The sequence below is a fragment of the Cibotium barometz genome, chromosome 59 (genome assembly GCF_041138505.1).
Source record: "Cibotium barometz isolate CiBa-2024 chromosome 59, ASM4113850v1, whole genome shotgun sequence".
NCBI classification, from domain to species: Eukaryota; Viridiplantae; Streptophyta; class Polypodiopsida; order Cyatheales; family Cibotiaceae; genus Cibotium; species Cibotium barometz.
The window spans coordinates 34450969-34473888 of record NC_141104.1 but is presented as its reverse complement, the minus strand read 5'-3'; the positions used below and the strand labels follow the sequence as shown (position 1 = coordinate 34473888).

The window sequence follows — 22920 nt, the reverse complement described above, 5'->3', positions numbered from 1 at the left end:
AGGCTGATTGGGAATATTGTAAAGTGAGTGCGCATAAGTGTGCTAGACGTGAGGACCTGTGATGGGTGTGGGTGGGTGTTGTTCCTTCAACCTATGCTAGGCCTTCTCACAGTTGCCGCTCAAGAAGAGTTGGTATATCTCCCAATATTGCTTTATCACATATGCTCGTTTCTTGTGGTGGTTAATCCTTTGAGCATCACGCTCAAGGATTTGACGAGTCGCTACCTCTTGCTTGAGACGAGCACGTGTGGTGCGGCACTCATTGTCATATTGACCATTCTGGGGCATGGTACCCGTCCGAGGCTCAGCATTGGAGCAGGGGGTGTATGGACATTGGAAAGCTTGCTATGGTTGCAGAATGTATGGTGTCGGTGAGTTGGGAAGTGAGGGTGGCAAGGGGAACTGATGGGTCCATATCTACCAAACCACGAACAATGTTGTTGGCATATATGTCGTCACATTCGTGTGTGAAGTGGATTTTGGTATAGTGGGAGGTGGGTGGGGTGACGGTGGGCTGGGTGGTGTACAGGCAATGGAGAAGGACAGGTAGGTGTGGTTGCTTCAAGAGGGCATGTGGGGATGGTGAACTCGGAGACGAGTGAAGCAAGCTCAGGGGGTCCCATAATATAATCCACCATGCTCGATCCTCCACAATATGGAAAGCTTGTGAGTCCGCCGGATCAACTCTAGTAGGTGCCTGCTACAATCCTGTGCCCTCTTGGTCAAGTGCTTGTAGTCTGATAGGGTCCTCAAGCTATCGAACTGAGACTACTCACTCTTGGTCCTAGTGTTGAAGTCCCCAATGAAGAGAACTTCGCCTAGTCCCAACATGGCTGAGATCTCATCAGATAATGATGCATAAGGGGACTCCTTCCTCTCCTCTGCCTGAGTGGTTAGGCTGTCCTGGCTATCCTGTATAGCATTTTGCAAAGTATCTGGTGCAAAGTAGCAAATTGCCACATATGTATCTGGTGGGTGTAAGCTGTAGCCTAATCCACATCTATCTGGCATCCTCATCCTTGTATTCCTGTCTTGCGGGTATGCCAGTGGTAAGCCGATTCCCACTAGTATCCGGCGACATGAGGCAATCCCCTCTCTGAGCTCTGAGAGAGAAAGAAAGAACGAAAAGAAAGTTTATTAATGTCTTCAAAAGACCCAAAGGGTCTATGAGACCAAAATGATATGTACATAGTGTCGATGAAATCTCGTCTCACGGATGAAATAAGAGAAAACAACATTAATCTAAAACTGAAAACTGAAAGCTAAGATCTTAGACTTTGAGATTATACACGATGAAAAATCTAGATCATACTATGCCAGGTATAGGGTACAATAAGTGATGGGATATGGAAGAGCTGAATAAAAACAGTCAATCAATCCTGTATGTCAGGCAAGGGCCATCGAGGATGTTCATCATGGGTGATACAAGAAGGCTAGAGATGTGGATGGTCTGCTGTGAGGATGAGGCTGCTCGATGGCGGGCCAGGATCTCCTGAATTTGGGGCTGATGAGCTGGCGTTGGTCGGGGTCTGAGGGTGTCTAGCTCTCTGGAGTGTGCGTGCCTGATCTTATGTGACTCCCATAGGCCTGCTGCAAGGGGGCATTGTGGTATAGGCTCCCGTATCCAGTGTGATGGGCTCTGGTGCCTCCCTATTGCCCCTCTAGGCTGGAAAAAAGTAACCTAAGAGAAGGGTTGTTGGGCACGAAGATCTCGAGTAGTGACTCTTTGTGTCGGTTGAGCTCTAGTAGGAAGATTCCAAAGATTCTGAGGAGGGGCTACAAAAGCACATGGATACTTTAAAGTTTACATGATTTTCGCATACAAAGGGGGCTCTCAGTCAACCAGGGGAAAGCCAAGTTTATGGTATTCCAGACTTCCTACCCAATAGCAGGCCGCACAGAGATCACTTACATGGGTAGTAGGGTTGAGGTGGTGCACTCATATGTCTATCTCGGAGCTACCTTCACTAGTCCACGCTTCTCTATGAGATAGGCAGTAGAGGATAGCCTCACTAGAGGATATGCAGCTCTAGCCTTATTGGAGAGGCAGCAGGCGCATTTTCAGGAGCCGAGGAAGAAGGATTGGCTTTTTAACCCTGGCACTTATGTATGGAGCTTCCTTCTAGGCACCAGATTTATCCCTGGCGGATTGGCACCGCATAGAGCGTCCTCAGATCATGATGCTATCACGGATGATATGCAGCAAGCCCTCCGTTCCCCTCTAGATCATTCCAACAGAGTTTGTTGCGGCTCCTATGTTGCTGGAGGCCCTGTTCCAAACAGTCACTTATATATAGAGGGTGAGGGAGATGGATCCACTTTGACTCCCCCAACTCGCACTACAATCATCACAACAGATAGTGGCCGAAGTAGAGCATTCATCTTGGTATGGCATATACCTAGATGAATCTAGGAACATGCCCAAATTCACCTTATAAGAAAGTGCAATTTATAACCTCATGGTAGTCATCCACAAGACAATAAATCATCAACTCCATCATGCATGATGGACTAGATACTACGACATCCCCACTAATGTCATCAGTGCCCAATAGTGTGTGTAGAACTTGGTATCAATATATGCTCCCACACACACACCCCCCATGCACACACACACACACACACGCACACACACATAAGAGCATACATTCATATGAAGGTATGTCCTGAGTTTCTATCAGCGCTTTGGGGATACAAGGTAGATTTAGCCATAATGAAGCCTAGCACTAAGGATCATAACAAATAGAAAGAATTATTACAACAAAAAGGTAGTTGATAGGGCATATGCACCACTAAAGATAGAAAGAAGGTATGGCACAATATTGTTCTGTTTTAAGGTAAATGGATTACAGATGGACCGGCTCTCTCCATTTCAGGATGATTCAGATTCCCCCATACATCAGGCTTACAAATGAGGACAAGAACCGGGTGATCTAATACGATCTATTGGGGCTATACACACGTAACACATGGATCATTCCCATAGACCCATTGCCTACCAAGATACAGTACTACAGAGATCATTTCCTGAGATTCATAGCAGATGGTTTCATACAGAGACCAAATCATCTTGAACCCTTCATGTCCCATGCTATGGGATAACCATTGGCCAGCTTGAGGTATCATCCCATAGACTCAGGATAGAGACCGGTAGAGCTGAGCAGATACCCAGAAGAGAGGACAGGACGTATAGACTATGTAAGATGGGGGTTGAGTTGAAGGAGCACTATGTTTGCCGGAGGTCTTTGGACACTTATCTTGGATCATGGAGTACCTAGATCACATCATTAGCATATAAAAGGATGGAAACAGTTTGCCGAGCTCAGACCCAAGTATAGATCCATAGAGCTTTGCCAAGAGACAAAGCTTTAGTAGGAGCACAGAAGTGGAGGACCAACAAGGAGATTCAATGCAGGTACAAGAGGATGGGGCATAAGGAGGCCGATTGCTTCAAAAAGCTAGAGAAAGAGCAAGAGAAACACCAGGCAAATCTTGCTATTGAAGATGAAGAATTGAAGAGGAGAAGATAGTTGCAGCAAAGGCCCAAGTCACCCTTGATGAGGTAGACAATGAGTGGGCATTCTAACTGCCTTTATGTATGTGTGAGTTGATAAGGGCTCTCTGCCCTGGGTAGTCTCCTGAAAATCTGGTTATATCTATGTTTTCCTTTCCTGTGTGTCACAATGGCCTTGATGCTATAAAGGGTTTCTTTTTCTCATTTATCCTAGTTAGGAGCCAAGGGGGTGATTGAAGTGCTAGCCTGCTACCTCGATTGCATCATCTGATTAGAGGACTATCATGACACGGGAGGTGTGCATGATAAGTCAGCTCTGACATAGCATGTGATGGGGTTAGAAGGTAGTATCTTTCTTTTGCGTTTGGGTCTCACCACCTTTGCTCTGAAGGGGGGTTTGTTGGGATATTTGGAGCTTCATCCATGTGATACAGCCCTTATTTGTTATTGAGTGTGTATGCACGTGAACCACCTCTTATGAGGTGATAAGATAAGTGTGCCATGTGGCAACACATGTTTGTGTGTGATTGTGTTGAGTCGTGCAATCACTTGAGCATTACATTCTCTTCTCTCTGTATTTCTGCACTCTCCACTATTGAGCTCTATCCTCCATTCCTCCGTAGTCTAGCTGCAAGCAGCCTTCACCGTATCTCCCTTCTTTTATTCTCCTCAATCGTGTCATGAATAATAGTGGGCGTGTTTGGTGTCCTTTGTCTCTTGGTGACCTCTGTCCACTCCTTCTCAACTTCTTTCTTCACTACTGCACTGCAGCCCACCCTCATTCAATCCCCCTTTTGGTCTCCACAATGTCCTTGTGAAGGTTCACCTTGAGGTCTGTAACTTCAAAGAGGATGGAGGGACTGATTTCTCCTTCTTCCTTCTTGCAGTCCTGTATTTGTCCATTCAGCCTGGCAATCTCTTTCTCCATTCCATCTCTGTGATGGGAGAATGCCATCTTGGTAGAGAAACCCCTAGATCTGTCTCTGTGTGGTGGAGAGTCTTGATGCTCTCGGTAAGAGAGAGAGAGTCACATTAAACGTCTTCAAAAGACCCAATGGGTCTATGAGACCAAAATGTCCATGTAATCTCATCATGGTACAAAAGAAAATAAAGACTAGAGCTATGAGCTGGGAATGTCAAATCCAAGCCATATGATACAAAATGTGACCATCATCATCGAACAGCCTATGGAGCTAAACCCCCCCTAGGAGGAGGGGGCCATCAAGGATAGAGAGAGAGTGGAGAGAGAGAGAGAGAGAGAGAGAGAGAGAGGGGGGGGGTAGGGTTTTTTTTCCTTGTATAAAGCTTTCACTAGTTTTTGGTTGTGTTTACAGGGATTGGAATGCCGCCCAAGGTATGGATGATCCAGATGGAATATTTGCAAGTGTTGCTCAAGGCATTGAGCAACTTCGCACACATGCTTCAACTCCCACTGAGAAAGAGTCGATCTCCAGGCAGCTTCTTGAGCTTACGGAGACCAGGAAGGAAGCTAGGATTGCCATTGGAACCCATTCTCAGGCCATACCTCTGTTGGTAGCATTAGTCAGGTCAGGAACACTGGCTGCCAAAATGAATGCTGCAGCCATCCTAGGGGCATTATGCCAAGAGGAGGAGCTGAGAGTGAAAGTGCTTCTTGGGGGATGCATTCCTCCTTTGCTTGCTCTTCTAAAAACAAGCTCCCCGGATGCCCAACTTGCAGCAGCTCAAACAATCTATGCAGTCTCACAGGGAGGGGTTACAGATCACGTGGGCTGTAAAATCTTTGCTACAGAAGGTGTTGTACCTAAATTGTGGGAACAGCTGCAACTGAAACAAAAACTAGACGGGTCTGTTGAGGGCCTTATAACAGGAGCATTACAGAATTTGTGCAGCAACACTGAAGGTTTTTGGCCAGCAACTCTAGAAGCAGGGGGTATTGAGATCCTTGTTAGGTTACTGCATCATGGAAGCTCAATTGCACAAGCCAATGCATCTTCTCTTCTTGCAAGTCTCATGATGGCTTCTCAATCAAGCAGTAGGCAGGTTTTGAGCATGGGAGCTGTGGAACCACTTCTCAGACTTGTAGGAAATGGTAATGACATTTCAGTCCGAGCAGAGGCAGCTGGTGCATTGAGAGCACTCTCATCATCTTTCAAGGAAGCCAGGCTTTCATTGTCAGAAGCTGGTGCAATATCTATCTTGATCAGTGCCATAGTGGCACCTTCGAAGGAATTCATGCAGGGGAGGTTTGCCCAAGCTTTGCAAGAGAATGCTATGAGTGCCCTAGCAAATATTTTCAATGGTATGTCTGCAGTAATACTAAGTATAGCTGAAAATATTCAATCTAGCAAGCCAGATGCTCAGGTGGCTGATGTAATTGGTGCGCTTGCATATGCTCTTATGGTGTTTGATGACAGTGATAAGTCCACTGATGCTGTAAATGCTGAAATGATCGAACATATTCTTATGAAACAACTCAAGTCTCGTGTCCCACAGTTGGTCCAAGAACGTTCAATTGAAGCTCTTGCTAGTCTTTATGGGAATGCGGTTTTGCAGAAAGGGTTGAATCATGCAGAAGGGAAGAAAATGCTGGTTGGTTTGGTGACTATGGCCATTGCAGATGTTCAAGAAGACCTTATAAAGTCCTTAAGAAACCTTTGCAATGGCAATATGAATCTTTGGCAATCTTTACGAGGGCGGGAGGGTGTTCAGCTTCTTATATCGTTATTGGGATTGTCTTCTGAACAACAACAAGAATATGCTGTAGCTCTGCTTTCCATCCTTACTGAAGAAGTTGATGGCAGCAAATGGGCAATCACAGCTGCAGGTGGAATACCTCCATTAGTACAGCTATTAGAGACAGGCTCTGCAAGAGCAAAGGAGGATGCTGCCCTTATACTGGGTAATCTCTGTACTCACAGTGAAGACATACGGGCATGTGTTGAAACTGCAGATGCTGTTCCAGCTCTTTTGTGGTTGTTAAAGAATGCTAGCTTGAAGGGACAGGAAATTGCCGCAAAGGCTTTGACACAGCTGGTGCGTGACTCAGATGCCGGCACTATTAGCCAGCTGGCTGCTTTACTTCTAGGGGATCTGCCACAGTCAAAAGTTCATGTACTGAATGTTTTAGGGTGCCTGCTTTGTGTTGCATCTCAAGATGATATTTTAAAAGAAGGAGCAGCTGCTAATGACGCACTGCAGGTAGTTTTACGGCTGTTAAACTCAGCAAGCAAGGAAACTCAAGAGCATGTTGCCTCAGTTCTTGCCAAGGTCTTTGATGCCAGAAAGGACCTTCGAGAGAGCCCTCTCATTGTCGATGGCCTTGAGCCACTCATTAGGTTATTAAGTGTGGGAACTGAACAAATTTCCATGCAAGCTGCTAAAGCTCTTGCTGCCCTCTTCATGTCCATTGAGAAGAACAGAGAGGTTGCCCACCTTGCAAAGGGTTCTGTGTTGCCATTGATTTCGCTGACAAAATCATTCGACATAGCAGTTGCAGAGATGGCAGCAACTGCGTTAGCTAATCTTCTGATGGATGCAGGCATATCTGAAGAGGTCCCTGCAGAGGATATGATCATGCCTTTAACTAGGGTCTTACGGGAAGGCACACATGAGGGAAAAGAGTATGCTGCAGGTGCATTGGCACGGCTCTTGAGATTCCGAACTGTTGATGATCTCCTTTCTGAGAGCATCCAGAACTGTGACACTGTTGTTGCACTTGTAGCCCTCTTGGCAGCCACCAATCTTGAAGAGTGTGTGAGATCAGAGGCTTTAGAAGCTCTCGCGTCTCTTGCCAGGGCAAGGTGTGCTGGGACTTGCAGTAGGCCTCCTTGGTCAGTCCTAGCAGAAGCCCCGTACAGTTTAGGCCCTCTTGTCACTTGTGTAGCTGTTGGAAAATCATTCATGCAAGAGAAAGCAATCGAAGTTCTTTCCAGACTATGTCGCGATCAGCCGATTGTGTTAGGTGACTTGATAGCTGGTACAGCTAGGTGTATTGCTGCTCTCGCAGAACATGTGATCAACTCCAAAAGGATTGAGGTGAAAGTTGGAGGGACTGCTCTTTTGATTTGTGCCTTAAAGGAACACAGACAGCGAGCTATGGAAGGGTTACACGAGTCTGGACTTTTCACTTTTTTGATTCAATCACTTATCGATATGCTGGGTATCAAGGCATTAGAACATCAACCAGAAAGGGGCTATAGTGATTCGCAAGAAGGCAACTACATGAGGAGAGTGGAGAAAGCTATTGAGGGTCAAATGGACGACTTCAAAATTCATCTGGAGCATGATCCAGCTGCAATGCTAGGAGGCACAGCTTCTCTATGGTTGCTGTCTATCATGGCATCCCATGATGACAATAGTAAGGTTGCAATAATGGAGGCAGGAGCTGTTGAGCTTCTCACAGAGAAACTTGCTAATGTGGTTTCTAACCCAGCTCAGGTTAGCTACAAAACTCTACTTGATTTGTATCATTACATTTCTTTTGTGCTAGATGGAAGTTCCATGATAACTTACTAAGCTGAACTTTGGTCACACAATGTACAGGTGGATTTGGAGGATAATGGAAGCATATGGGTGAGCATGTTGTTGCTTGCAATACTATTCCAGCATCGGGATGTCACTCGGTCACCTGGGACTATGCGTGCAATTGCGTCTCTTGCTTTTTTTCTCAGATCTGAGGAAGCTATTGATCGATATTTTGCTGCACAAGCTCTTGCAAGTCTTATATGCAACGGAAGCCGTGGGACTCTTCTTGCTGTTGCAAACTCAGGAGTAGCTGGAGGGCTTATACCTCTTCTTGGGAGTCTGGAGTCTGATATAGCTAACTTTGTGGCGTTATCAGAAGAGTTCTCTCTTGCCCCAAATCCTGATCAGGTAGCTCTTGAAAGGCTTTTCAGAGTGGACGACATCAGAGTTGGTGCAACTGCTCGCAAAGCTATACCTTTTTTGGTTGATCTGTTAAAGCCTATCCCAGATCGGCCTGGTGCACCTTCCTTGGCTCTTGGTTTACTGACGCAGCTCGCCAAAGGGAGCAGCACAAATAAATTGGCAATGGCTGAGGCTGGAGCACTTGACGCACTAACAAAGTATCTTTCATTGGGTCCTCAAGATGCTATAGAAGAAGCTACAGCTGATTTACTCAGAATTTTGTTCAGTAGTGCTGAGCTCAGAAGACATGAATCTGCAATCGGAGCTGTAAACCAACTTGTTGCAGTGCTCCGCTTGGGAACTAGGGGTTCAAGGTACAATGCAGCAAGGGCATTACAGGGACTGTTTACTGCTGAGAATATCAGGTCTGGAGAAACAGGTAAACAAGCTATCCCTCCTCTAGTAGAGATGCTGAATTCAGGCTCTGAAAAGGAGCAGCGTGCTGCAATTGGTGCACTCATCAGATTATCTGCAGACAATCCTCCAAAGGCATTGGCAATTGCAGATGCTGGTGCAAATGCAGTAGAGGGCTTATGTCGAGTGTTGTCGTCTGAGTGCTCTCTGGAATTGAAGGAAGATGCTGCAGAGCTTTGTAGGGTTCTTTTTGCTAATTCAAGAGTCCGGACTACACCAGGGGCATCGAATTGCATTCAACCTCTAATAACACTTTTGAGTGCAGATTTAAGTTCGGCACAACTTGCAGGTACGTGTGCATTGGACAATCTACTGGATGATGAACAACAGGCTGAGCTAGTTGCAGCAGAAGGTGCTGTAGTTCCACTTGTTGGTCTAATTGTTGGTGATAACTATGCTTTGCATGAGGCTGCAATCAGTGCACTTACAAAGTTGGGGAAGGACCGACCTCTCTGCAAATTAGATATGGTCAAAGCTGGGATCATAGATAGTGTAATTGAGATCATTTTGGTTGCACCAGATAGTTTGTGCACTTTGATGGCTGAACTTCTCCGAATACTAACTAACAACAGCAGCATTGCAAAAGGGGCATCAGCAGCCCAAGTAGTTGAGCCGCTTTTCAATATTTTAGTCAGACCAGGACTAAGCACATCTGGACAGCATAGTGCCATGCAAGTGCTGGTTAATATTCTTGAAAAGCCTCAACGATTATCAAATCATAATTTGGCCCCAAATCAGGCCATAGAGCCACTTGTTCCATTGCTTGATTCCCCCTCTCAGACTGTGCAACAGCTTGCGGCTGAATTACTTTCACATCTCCTGGTGCAAGAACAATTTCAGCGGGATATAACGACCCAGCAGGCCATTGTTCCTCTTGTGCGGATAACTGGACTAGGAGTACACAATTTGCAGCAGAAAGCAATCAAGGCTCTGGAAAGAGCTTCCAAGAGCTGGCCCAATGCTGTAGCTGATGCCGGTGGCATTATTGAGCTCTCAAAGGTCATTATTCAAGCTGATCCCCAACCACCTCATGCCTTGTGGGAGTCAGCTGCTTATGTGCTCTCAAATATTCTGCGGTTTAGTTCACAATACTACTTGCAAGTGCCGCTTGCTGTGCTTGTGAGGCTGCTTAAGTCAACCTCTGAAGCTAGTGTAGTCATTGCTCTTAATGCCTTGCTTGTTTTGGAGAGGGATGATGCTTCAAGTGCAGAAGAAATGGCTCAGGCTGGTGCTGTAGAAGCACTTCTTGAACTCTTGAGGTGCCATCAGTGTGAAGAAGCTGCAGCACGACTTCTTGAAGCTTTGTTTAACAATGTAAAGGTCCGAGACATGAAAGGAGCAAAGTATGCTATCTCTCCCCTCTCACAGTACCTTCTTGATCCTCAAACACGGGCCCAGCCAGCTAGACTCTTGGCAGCTCTTGCTTTGGGTGACCTCTTCCAACATGATGGCCTAGCTCGCACAACAGATGCCGTGTCGGCATGCCGTGCATTAGTGAGCCTGTTGGAGGATCAGCCCTCTGAAGAAATGAAAATGATAGCGGTATGTGCTCTACAAAATCTTGTAATGCACAGCAGGTCTAATAAACGTGCAGTTGCTGAGGCTGGTGGGGTCCAAGTGTTGCAAGAGCTCCTCAACTCAAGCAATACGGAGACTGCTGGACAAGCAGCAGCTTTGATCAAATTGTTGTTCTCAAACCACACTATTCAAGAGTATGCAACCAGCGAGATAGTTAGAGCTTTAACAGGTAAGTTCATGTCCAATTGCTTACTACCATGTGCTCCCTGTTTGTATTCTTTTCTTCTTTCTTGAGAACTATAATGAGAAAATTGGAACAGAGAAGCAATTTCTGCAGTTTCTAGTCAGCTAACCATTGTTAACTGTGCTCATTGGCTTTAGAATTGCATGCTTCTTGCATGCAAAGAAGTGTATTGGTGCTTTGTTTGTTTGACGTGCTTGAGAATGTCCTTGACAGACTTCTTCATTGAAATGTCTTGTACCCATTATCATACTGTGCATATACCACCAATTTTGTGAGTTGATTGCACCGGAGGCTTCTAGGAGGATTTGATAGTGAAAGGATTTGATTGTTGGGCAGAAGAAAATGCGTGTTTTCGCATCCAAGCTGGCTGTGTTCTTCTATCAGTTAAGAGTGTAGCAAGGCTACCATTGTATTAAGAATCTAGGTTGTGGCTGAAGTGGGTATGAGAGTAGGAGTGGAGGTCGTATGGGATGTGTGAACATGCCAAGTGGAAGGATAATTAGGAATGATATGCTCTAGGCATGGGCATGGGAATCTGGAGATTGTGCACCTGAACCCTTATCAAGGGTCCCGTAGGAGGGAACATCACCATCAACGAAACAAAAAGAACAAGCTTTGATTTATCTTGAATTGTATAAAATAAAACATCAAATATTCTATGCCGAGTAAGAGATTATGCATGGGGCTTGAAGTAGAGAAGTGGCCCTTATCAAGAAAGGGTTTGATATGCTCTAACTTGCCACTATGCATAATGTTTTATAAAACAATAAAAGCAAGAGAAAGGAGGCTCACACTTGGAGCCACATGGGAGACCTCACCCCCTTGAGGAAACTTGTTGCTTTGTCAAAAATCACAATCAATCGCTCCACCCCTTTGGCATGTGGTATTGAGTGCTAATGGTCCTACAGATATGGTGAGTAGTGCTTCATACCACTTGATTCCAAGTACTTGGGAATTGTACCACTTGGTCCTCCACTTGGCATGGATCCAGGGATTGTACCACTTGATCTATCTTGCCAAACCATGCTCTAGAAATAGTAGTACTTGTGTTGCTAGCTCACTACTAGAGCTAATACATCTAGACTTCAAGGATCACTCCACGTGAGTCCACTAATGTAAACACATCCATGGATCATAGTCACAGGAAACACCGTTCCTTGTGTTTCCTACGCGCTTGGAATGCCGGAATGGTATGAACGGTCGATGATGTGGCAGTCGAGTGGGATCGCCTGCTGTCGTTTCGGGAACGGTGTTGCCGTTTTTGGAATGGCCAGGAATGCAATGGCCACCGTCCATCTATTAAAGGTACCTTTGAGGTACCAAAGGTACCTAATATAGTACCTAAGGTACTGAAGTACCTTCAAACGGTACTTTCCCCAAGATACCAAAAAAAAAACGGCTTGCTATGTGTGCGCGCTCGCCACTGGCCGTCCCTCCCTAGGATTGAACAAAGATTCGTCACTCAACCTCCTTCAAACTTCAAAGTTCACAAGCTTTACACAACAATGACTAGTGTGATCCTCCTCTTCATCACTTTCATCTTCTTCTCCTTCAATCATCAATCATTCAATGGCACCTAGAGTACTCAAGAGTCAAGTCTCATGATCAATCACAATGGCTATGTATAATGTATCGTGTTTGTCATGTTCTAAATGAAATATCAATAGCTTTTTATAATATATATATATATGTGTGTGTGTGTGTGTGTGTGTGTGTGTGTGTGTGTTGACGTGGTGTTCCCGTTTCCTATATGCCGTTCCCATTCCAGACGGCATGGGCTGTTCCCGTTCCCGTTGCATTGTGACTATGCCATGGATATAGTTGACCAAACAAATAATTTTTATTAACAAAATGCAAGGCTTCTCATCACTCGACAGATGCATAGGATCCCTACTCACAGGCCTCATTGGGAGAGTTATGAAATCTCTCCAGTGATAAAGCGCCGATATTGGCATAGGCTTTGGCATTCATACAGAAGGAGCCAAATCTCTCATTTCTTTTGGTTATTTTTACATGGTGGTCTCCCCACCAATCAGTGGAGAATGGTTTTCGGTGTAGCACCTACCTGCCCGAGATGTGAGGCAAATCTTGAGAATGTAGCACTGCACAGGGTATGTGGGGTTCTGTAGCCCAACTTATGGGCAAATTGAGTGGCCGGCAGCCGCGCCATATATGTTACTTGGGGGGCAGTTGCCTTTCGTGGGAGCTCCGAAGGTGCAATCCATGTGCTGTGTATGTGGAGGTCGAACCGGATAATCCGGTTGACGTCTCCTTGGGAGATCTGGAGAAAACGGGAGTCCAAGCAGTACTAGAGGTGGGAGGTGGTCCATCTGGAGCCTGTGTCCTGAAAACCAGGCGGAAACTCGAGCGTACCATGCTCCAGTGTCACCCTCACGTGTGAGCTTTCATGAGGACTCCAGGGCAAGCCTCAGGTATCTGTGGGGGCTCATTGTCCGCCACTGGGGGAAAGTGCGACTTCTGTAGGCGGACAAATAGCCTTGACTGTGGGATAGAGTAAAGGCTTTCGTGAAGTTGACAAAGCAGCAATAGACCTGCTGTCTCTGTGCCCTCACCTCCTCAGTGATCCCCTAAATTGTGAAAGTGTGATCCAATGTAGAGTAATTCTTCTTGAAGCCTGCCTGACCTGTGGCTTTGAGTCTGTGTCCCTCCACCCATACTAACATGCACCTTTAAAACTGCCTCATGAAGTTTGACCAATCATGGTATTTTGGTAGTTATTGAGATCAATGCTTTGTGAATAGGAACTATGGTATGGCTGGTTCATGAGGGGGGGGGGGGGGGGGGTGCGGGGGTGAACTTGGAAGGCCTTCAGAAAGAGCCCTGTAAAGAGGTGAGCTAGGAGTTAGGTCTTTTCACCCATGAGCCAAGTGCTGTGTATGGGGGTTGTGGTGATCTCTAACTCTACCTATGTGAAGCTTTAATAGGGATTTTGGGACGAGAGAGAGAGAGAGAGAGAGAGAGAGAGAGAGAGAGAGAGAGAGAGAAACTTTTTTCAATGTTTCTAGCTTCTCTGGAGCGAGAGTTTTGGGCCACTGGGACAGTCAACGAAGATATGCTGAAGGCTATCGATATTCTCTTCTACAACTTCCCACGGCTTCGTGGCACAGAAGCTGCTACATTGTGCATACCTCAATTAGTGGGTGCTTTAAAAGCTGGTACTGAACTTGCCCAAGAAGCAGCATTGGATGCACTGTTACTGTTAAGGCAGGCATGGTCGACCACTGCTAATGCAACAGAGATTGGCAAAACACAGGCCATGGCTATGGTTGATGCTATTCCTGTGCTGCAGTTGTTGATGAGATCAGGTCCAGAGCATTTTCAGGAAAAGGCAGATGCCTTGTTACAGTGTCTACCAGGAAGTTTGGTGGTCACCATCAAGCGTGGTCAAAATCTGAAGCAATCGATGGGGAGCACCAATGCCTTTTGCAAACTTACACTGGGCAATGGTGCTCCACGGCAAACAAAGGTATTGCTCTCTCTCTCTCTCTCTCTCTCTCTCTCTCTCTCTCTCTCTCTCTCTCTCTCTCTCTCTCTCTCTCTCTCTCTCTTGCTCCCCACTTTTAACACCTTGATGTTCAGATGTATACTAAAAGGATTTGTCACATGCTACTGTTCTCAATCAGCTAAGTTTATGACCGTGATTGCGGCAGGTTGTTCCCAACAGCAACTCTCCAGAATGGAACCAGGACTTCGCTTGGGCATTTGACACCCCTCCAAAGGGCCAGAAGCTTCGTATATCTTGCAAGAGCAAAAATGCTTTTGGAAAGGTAACATAACTGGCAATAAAAATTGTTTATGACTTCATTTTGTTTCCATCAATGTTTGTCAAATGAATCTGTTTCTTTCGAGCTCACGTTATTGTGCCTCCTCCGTGCATCCCATTTGCCCATATAGCATTGTTATGTTCACATGATTTTCTGAAAATTGAGAAAAGCAACATACCTTGTCCTGATCAGTACTTTCCATATTTGTACTGTGTGTTTAGTATGTACCGTTCCCACGTATCTAATTGCCATATTAGCTAGGATATTGTTATTTTGTCATGTCTATTGTTAATCGAATCCTTTGATCGCATTGGATTAGTAAAATCTGCTCAAACCAGGGGAATTATGGGCCTACTATGCTTGCACAAGACATTTTTGGGCCTACTATACTCTCTTCAGTGTTTCAGTTGACATGCAAGGGCCTACTATGCTAAGTAGGCAGGAAACGGGGGAACGGCCCCTTGAAACGGGGAAACACTGTTTCCGCAGTCGACAGTGCTGGAAACGGTGGAAATGCGTCATATGTGGGCGCCTCACAAGAAACGGCCACCCAGCATGCTGTTTCCGGGTGAGGTTCCCGCCACATGGCAAAATAACCAAACAAAATAAACGTTGTTAGCCTTGCGTGATAAAAAAACGGCCCATTGCCCGGCGTTGATAAAGCCTGTCAAAAATATGTGTGCCCATATCGCTTCAAAGAAGCGAAACTGGCGTGGCACTCAAAAGACCAATGATCTAATTTTTGTGAGCGCCAATTTGTGTCTTCTTGAGCGCAATGAGAATCCCCAATCTTGGAAGCATTGGTCAGAGGAGGATGAGAAAGATTCAGAGGCAGAGGAGCAGGCTAGTTTACCGCCTAACCTGATAGCTAGTTTGGGCGAAGCAGGGGATTGCGGCTCCAACGACTTCCTAGATTATGATGATTTGGGCTCAGATGATGTGCATCTCTCGCAAGTTTGAGTGTACTCATGAGTTTCAAACTTGGCTGATGTATTTGCATTCTACTTTCTATTCTAAATTCAACAAGAAATTGACTTGATCTTGAGGTGTCCTTTATGCAAATTTGAGAAAGTCTTGTTGTTGATTTTGTAATTACTAGTTTTTGGTTTTGTAATTTAATTTATCAAGTATATGTGCCATTTCCTAGCCGTTTCTGTTCCCAATGGTTGCCATTTCCGTTTTTGAGGGGGGGTGTTGTTTTTGTTCCCGTTTCTTGTTTCTGGTGACTATGCTATGCTTGCAAGTGGGCTTAAATACAAGAAAACTCTCTCCAGTGTTTCAGTTGACGTTCGTTCATTCTACTATGAGATACGTGGTCGTTTTCACTGTTTATTCAGAGAGGGTTTTGGACCACTTTCGAGAGTCATGGGGTACCAGGACCAGAGGTGTTTGGGATTGTTCTTGCTTGAGCTGCGGAGACATAGAGATAGCCTGCTTAGGCGCACAGAGAGCCAGACTCAGAGGCACATTACAGACTTCTTTAGTCCAGCCATCACTGCGCCAGATGGACCACAGCAGCAGCAGGACATGGATACCGCCCACACCAGGGGTACACTGATTGATCGTGCGATTGAGCTTGGGTGGTCCAGACGCCCACGACTACGGAGGAGGGCATCCCAGCATAGACGGGGGTTGCAGCGCGGCGGATTCGGATTATTCTTGCGAGGCATGCGGGACACCCAGTCAGGATGCTGACCACAGAGGATATTGAGGAGATCCGCCAGTGTCCGATGCGGCACATATTATGAGATGGAGGCACCTCCATAGTGTACCCCTCCGTCCCACATGATATTGTATCCCCTCACTATATTCCACTCACCTCCATAGCGTACCCCCCCTCACTATATTCACACCCTATAAGGGTTTCTGTTTACCTTCCAGTTCCAGTTTCATTTTCTAGGTGCCAGTAGTATCATCTTTATTTTTCATTTTCTGGGTTTTTTTATCCAGACATTGTATCAGATTCACCATGATGGAACTTTTGGTCTCATAGGTCATTATGGCCTTTTGAAGACGTTAATATAACATTTCATTTCATTTCTCTCTCTCTCTCTCTCTCTCTCTCTCTCTCTCTCTCTCTCTCTCTGTCTCTCTCTCTCTCTCTATCCAGACATTGTATCAGATCCACCATGATGTAACTTTTTGGTCTCATAGGTCATTATGGTCTTTTGAAGACGTTAATATAACATTTCATTTCATTTCTCTCTCTCTCTCTCTCTCTCTCTCTCTCTCTCTCTCTTTTCTTCTTCCAAAAAAGGAGAAACGCTCCTATTAGTAGAAAAAATAAAGTGTGTACAAAAAAAGGCTATGATCCTCAAAAGGGAAACAGTATACAAGAAACCCTCGTGTGAGGTCAACAACAAAGAAAAAAAGGTGGGGCTCCTTGGTTAGGGTTGACATATTGCCAAATGAGTCCGGACTCCGGAGTCCCCTCTAGTGAAGAAGGGACCTGAACTCCATAAGCACAAGAAGGCTGAATCGCCTGCTAGGTGCTCCTAGCATCCTTGGAGGGTGTGAATGAGCTCTGCAGTGTTAAAGAGGGTCATGGGGTGCCAAGGTGTTCAACCTTGAGATGGTCAGCCCCCTCGGCGAGCTGCTCCGGAAGAAGACCTGTCTGCATGATCTCATTGATAGGCTGACCTTCATGAGATTCCAACACCCAAGGAAAAGAGAAAATGGAGGCACATCCTTGCCAGGGCACTTCTGGGTGGGAAAGGTCCTGGAGTGTCTGCTCTAGCTTTTTGGTTTTAAGTGTTTTTATGCCTTTTTAAAGAAAATCATTTAAAAAATGATGTTCAATCGAGTCCCATTGATAACAAAAGTGGAATCCAAAAATTTCGGCAAGGCTGGGGTAGCCACGGTCCTTGTGTGTTGCTAGATTCAGTCTTGCCTTGTCCTACCTGGCTAAGACTAGGTACATTGTGAGGAGCTGTTGGAGGCAATGTCTTGAACCCAGGGGGATTATACTCCACCCTGTTAGGGCCACAGAGGTGGCGGACTCTGCCTCGGCAGTGGCCCAGGCGTGGCGTAGAAGTATTGGTCTCTTTGTTCCCCGACTGGATCTAGAAAGAGGCCTCCTCATGGTAGTGATAACATGCCTTGAGAGTGGTGCAAGCAACCACTAACTGAGCTTCTACCCACTCACTATTTGGGCTCTCCTCTTGGAGGCAATGAAGCAAGGCGAGGCTATGAATCATGATGTAAGCTCCTCTCTCTTGCTCACCGAAAGCCTTGTGACACTCTTGGGCGGTTGACCTCTTGAAGTGCTCTGTCCAAGGCTGTGGCAGTTAAAAGTAGAAAGTCTTTCAAATTTCTCGATGCGGGAGCGAATCTATGGTCATGATTTCTCGATGTGGGAATGGATCTCTGGGTCCTGGATCAAGGAGTTTGGATTCCCGGTTGTCTGCTAGCGGTGTTGCTGCCAAGGAGCTCTAAGATGCACAAGGACCGGGCTGTGATTGGAAAGAGTGATGCCTGCCAGGATATACCCACAATGCTGTCCCTATGATGTACTGCAGGCCCATGTAGACATCTATGTCATGGGTAGTGGTTTGTGAACACTCTAGGACTAGCCAGGGCACATTTTTTCTCTTTAGGAGGTTTTTTTCTCGTGCATGTGAACACTCTCTAACACTTATCATTTGGGGTGTACTAATCCTTTGTACTTTGTATTAGACACATAATTTTTTGCAAGTTATTATGGTAGGCAATGGTGTATTTGGCATAATTATTGCCGAGGACAAATTGGATGGGACAAAGGACCGGCGACAGTGGGATGCTAGGGATGCACATGCCCATGCAGTCATTGCTCTCCAAGTGAAGAGGAGCATCATTCTGCATATCAGCTCACGTGCCACTGCTAAGCTAGTGTGGAATGTCCTTGTAGCACTTTTCCAGGTGTGCAACGAGGCACGTGTTGCCTACTTGAAGAAGCAGTTGGACAAGTTAAATATCAATGAGAATGACTCTATGGATGAGTACCTAATGAAGGTGAAAGACCTTCGAGAGCAGCTTGCAAACATTGATGAGATCATACCAGATCTCTCTCTTGTCTCATCTATCCTCAATACATTACGTGAATCATAGCAGGGTTTTTGCATGACACTCAGGTTGCTTATGGAGGGCAATCCCAACACGTTCTCTTTTGATGAGTTGGTGTACTTACTCCTGCAAGAGGACCAATCTAGAGTGAACATGTCTAGCATGAGGACGGGGGATCAGGCTTTTACTGCCTAGGGCAAAGACAAAGGCAAAGCATCTCGTGGATCAACCACTTCTTCTGGCAAAGATGTAGACAAAGGGGACAGTGAAAATCCCAAGAAGGGCAAATGCAATTACTGCCGCGAGACAGGTCATTACATCAATGAATGTAGGAAGAGGTGTATGCTAATGATTATTGGATAAGCAAGCATGCCATGCAGACAGAATCCAATATGACTAATTATAAGTAGAGATAGATGTTGTGGAGTAGCTTGAATTAAGTACGACTGCAAGGCTCCTCATGTAGGTCGGTGCTTGGTGACGTGCTACTCCTTGTATAAATAAAAGACAAGTCGGCTGTAACGATCTCGCGCTATATGAAACATATGAGACCTGCAAGGCTGCTCATGTAGGTCAGTGCACATCACGCGCTATCTGAAATGTATGGGACCTCCAAGTCTACTCATGTAGATCTGTGCGTGGTGACGTGTAGCAGCCTCTTGTGCTACTCTTTGTATAAATAAGAGACATGGCGGGTGCTTTGTGCATCGTAGCTAGTCTTTGTATAAATAAGAGACAAGGCGGGTGCTTGGTGCATCCCAGATATTAAGGCATTACAATGGAGCGGCTTATGAATTTTATTGCAGTATCATCCAACCTTCAATTACCGTTCCTGCGCTGCTCTTTCCCTGTGAAGGTGTTAGAAGTCATCTCCTGTCTTTATCTAGACACCAGGGCCTTTGTTGTGGGTGTGCCCGCTCTTGTAGGTGTTTTTCTCATTTTTCCTCACTCCCCATATTTTTCCCATATTTTCCCATTTATCTGTGGCTTTCGGGGGGCAGGCCTGAGCTGGCAGGTGCATACATCTTCTGGCCGACTGTACCCGACTGCTGTACAGAGCTGGCCGACTCATGTTTGCTGGCCGACTGGTCTATGTGGCAGGTCGTGGAGATTTTGTACCTGTCTGCTGCCTTTGGAGCAGGCCGACTGCTACTTGGGGGCCATTTAAAATGGCCCCACTCCCCTTGCCAGTTTGTATCTTGTATTTGCGGATCTTCTTGTGTATATAGAGCAGAGTTACACGCCTCTCTCTCTCTCCTTCTCTTGTGCTGTTTTTCTGCACTGTGTTTGCTCTTGTGTTCCCAGATTTGGTCATCATCTCCGCTGCGTATTCCGACAGAAGCTGCATCCAGACTAGCAATGGATCAGAGGCAAGTGTGATGACTGGATCGTGGCGGTGGCTCAGCCTCCCTCGGAGTCTGCCTGGCAGTTCTTGCTAGACTACCTCCTGCGCTTCTGCTGCCGGGCCATCCCCAGTGGCCACAGTGGCTGCCTTGTCCTTGTCACCAAGATCCTCTCCTGGCTCTTCGTCTCTGACATGGAAGATGATAACCCACAAGCGTTGGGTGCAGACCACGTGGCCAACGTGCAGCGTCACCAGCTCATCATGGCCATCCTGCGCCACGGCAGCCTCTATGTTCCGACATCATCTCCCACAATGTCCACCACAAGCAGTGTGCAGCTGAAGGCCCTGGCCGAGGTGTGGGAGGAGGTGCGCGCGGACATGCTGGCGGGTGTCCGGGTCCACTTCATCAAGTCTATGGCCCAATACCTCAATGCAGTCAGACTTCAAGCAATCTACTGCAGCTCACATTCCCTGCCTATAGACGTCGAACAGTATGTCAGTATCTGCCGCCCGGCCTTGTTCTTACTCCCGGCATTCGCTCATGGAATACGCAATAGGGATTGAACTGGACAAAGACACGTCCGCCGATCCGCTCATCGTGCAGCTGCAGAACAATGTCATCGACCACATCTGCTTCTGCAACGACCTCCTGTCCTTCCACGCCGAGAGCGCCGTTGGCGATTTCTTTAACCTGCCTTATGTCATCTACTACTCCAGCTCCGCTAGCTGCTCCAGCTTTAGCTTCCAAGAGGCATATCAACTGCGTGGTGGAGCTGGTGGAGCACGGATGCCACATGCGTGGACCTCGTGGCTCATATCCTCAGCTCCAGTCTCGCAGACAGACCGGGCATGTGTTTTTTTTTAGTGTCCAGCGCTTAAGCGTGAGCCACGTGGCCTTACACCCTTGCTTGCTTTCGTGCAAGGGTGCTAGGCTACCCAAGGTAAAAGAGTGAGAATAAGGAAATACAATCGGAGTTCACTGCATAGTTGGAAGTCCCGTCTCCAATCCTAGCTAAAGCTTTTCATTGGATCCATTTGCCATGGCCTTCAACAATTCTACCTCCTTGTTCATTGAAATAGAGACGAGTCCATTAGCAAGTAATTTATGAGCATCTGGCCCACGCTTGCATTTTGAATCATGGGAACACTCCATGGCAGCATCCACACATAGTTGTTGTGTTTTAGTAGTTTGTAGGTTCAGTAGGTTCCCAGCCTTTTGAATGGGTATGATGATTTTCTCTGACTGGTGGACTTAAAGTTGAAAGAGAGGTGACTACTGTCAACTACTGGCATGCGTGGGAAGACCTAGAAATTGAGACTATCAGGAATCAAGGTGGGTACCCAATTTTGTAATCAACAAACGCTGCTCCCATCACCTCTGTGTGGATGACAAGTAGAGTTCAAGGATGTGGGCCAACATCTCATTCCATTAAAAGAGTAAACCATGTGATGCACCCATCTCAATTTTGAGTGTTTGCCACTCGGTATGACTGAGGCATTCTTGTTGGCTGAGCATCTGTTTGTCTCTCTCATTTGTCATAGCCTGAGGGGTATCGATGCATCCTCTTGACAGTCTATCATCGCTGTCTGTCTTTCTGCTTTCCTTGTATTGAAGTCGCTCAGGGGAAGAATTTCTCCATTGCAAGGAAATGGGATTCTGGTTCCAATTTGGCTATTAGTCTCAGAGTAAGTGGAACTGTTATGTATGTATCTCATGGCTGCCTATGCTTTTGAACCCACGTCATTGTAACCCTTGAAGTTCTCTGTGAAGTTGCCTGGTGCAGACCACATAGAGAAGACAGGGAGAGACTCTCTTTGGACTCACGGGCTGTGCATCTCTATTTCACATCTATTTGTTTGTTTGTTTGTTCGTTTGTTTTTTTTGGGTTACTTTTTTTTTTTTTGAAATGAGAAGTCTGCTATCCTGGGATACAGATGATTTTGGTTGTGGGCTGTGTGCACTTATTTAAGGCATTCCTTTCTATGTACAAACTTATTTTATGTAAGTCTTCATATGTGCGTGAGAGAAAGAGAGTAACTATCGATTTTCTTGCTTTTTAGGGCTCTTTGGGAAAAGTAACAATTCAGATAGATCGCGTTGTGATGCTTGGAAAAGTCAGTGGGCAATACACACTTGTTCCAGACACTAATCGAGACGGCAGTTCACGAACTCTTGAAATCGAGTTTCAGTGGTCTAACAGATGACATCGCTGTTTCTCATTTTGAGAGCTTCGCTTGTGTATGCAGTTAATTTATACAGCTGTCCTGGTTAGAAATGATAAGCAGCCTTCTAGTCAAGCAAACTTCAAAGACATGCATTGTAATTCCAAGAAATTCTTTTATTCTTAAGTCCTCATAGTAGCCTTTTTGATTATCTTGTTTTTTTGGGGGTGGGGTCTGTGGGGGGGGGGGCTTTTGCTAGTAATTATTCCAAAACAAAAAATACGTTGGAAGTTCACCTTTTCATAAGGAACATTTGAAGTATAGGCATCAAAAAATTTATGTAACTTTTCCCCTTCAACTTGGGCATCAATATGCCACTTTCCCAACTATTTAGGGCTTCAAAAATACTCTTTATTGTGTAAAATGTGTATGTATCTCTACAAAATGCTCTCACACACAAAAATACATGTGATACATAAACTTTATTATACCTAATCAATAGGAATAATATCATTAAAAAGAGGGCCTTCATCATGAATAACATCAGCTTTTCTGCATGGTATAAAGATGCAAGCTTTTGTGCATTGTGAATAAGGCGGGTTTCACAAGCGTACGGTGGACGCATTAGCATGTCAGGCAAGGTGGGCGCACACTTTTTGGCTGCGTCCGCGGACATTCCCAAGTTCCATTTCACAAACACTGCGTGCCTGCAAATATAACATACCAAAATGTTGGACGTTTTTTTGCCTAACGTTTTTTCGTCCAAAAGAGACATAGAAGCTCAATCGAACAGCTTTCTTCAATCAAACAAGTCTGCTGTTGTTTAGAGGGGGAAATATGAATCAAAATACTCGGGATGCTCCATTCAATCACTCATATCAATGGATCACACAGTGTTAAATAAAATTTGCTCTTTAAGAGATTTCTTCTTACAAAGAAATTAATTTCTCACACTTGGACAACATATGAGTCCCTTCGATGCTCTCTG

At 45.7% G+C, this 22920-nt stretch overlaps 1 protein-coding gene across 3 annotated transcripts in view; it reads left to right on the top strand.

The window, feature by feature from the left end:
* Positions 1–22143, top strand: part of LOC147605749 (protein CELLULOSE SYNTHASE INTERACTIVE 1-like) — a 28868-nt gene extending 6725 nt beyond the window's left edge. For all 3 annotated transcript variants that reach the window (XM_086793581.1, XM_086793583.1, XM_086793582.1), the window contains exons 3-7: positions 4849–7933; positions 8039–10583; positions 13625–14085; positions 14270–14386; positions 21831–22143. In XM_086793581.1, coding sequence (XP_086649707.1) covers positions 4849–7933; positions 8039–10583; positions 13625–14085; positions 14270–14386; positions 21831–21974 — 6352 coding nt within the window. In that variant the 3' untranslated portion in view covers positions 21975–22143. The remainder of the gene's footprint in view (positions 1–4848; positions 7934–8038; positions 10584–13624; positions 14086–14269; positions 14387–21830) is intronic.
* Positions 22144–22920: the final 777 nt, after the last annotated feature.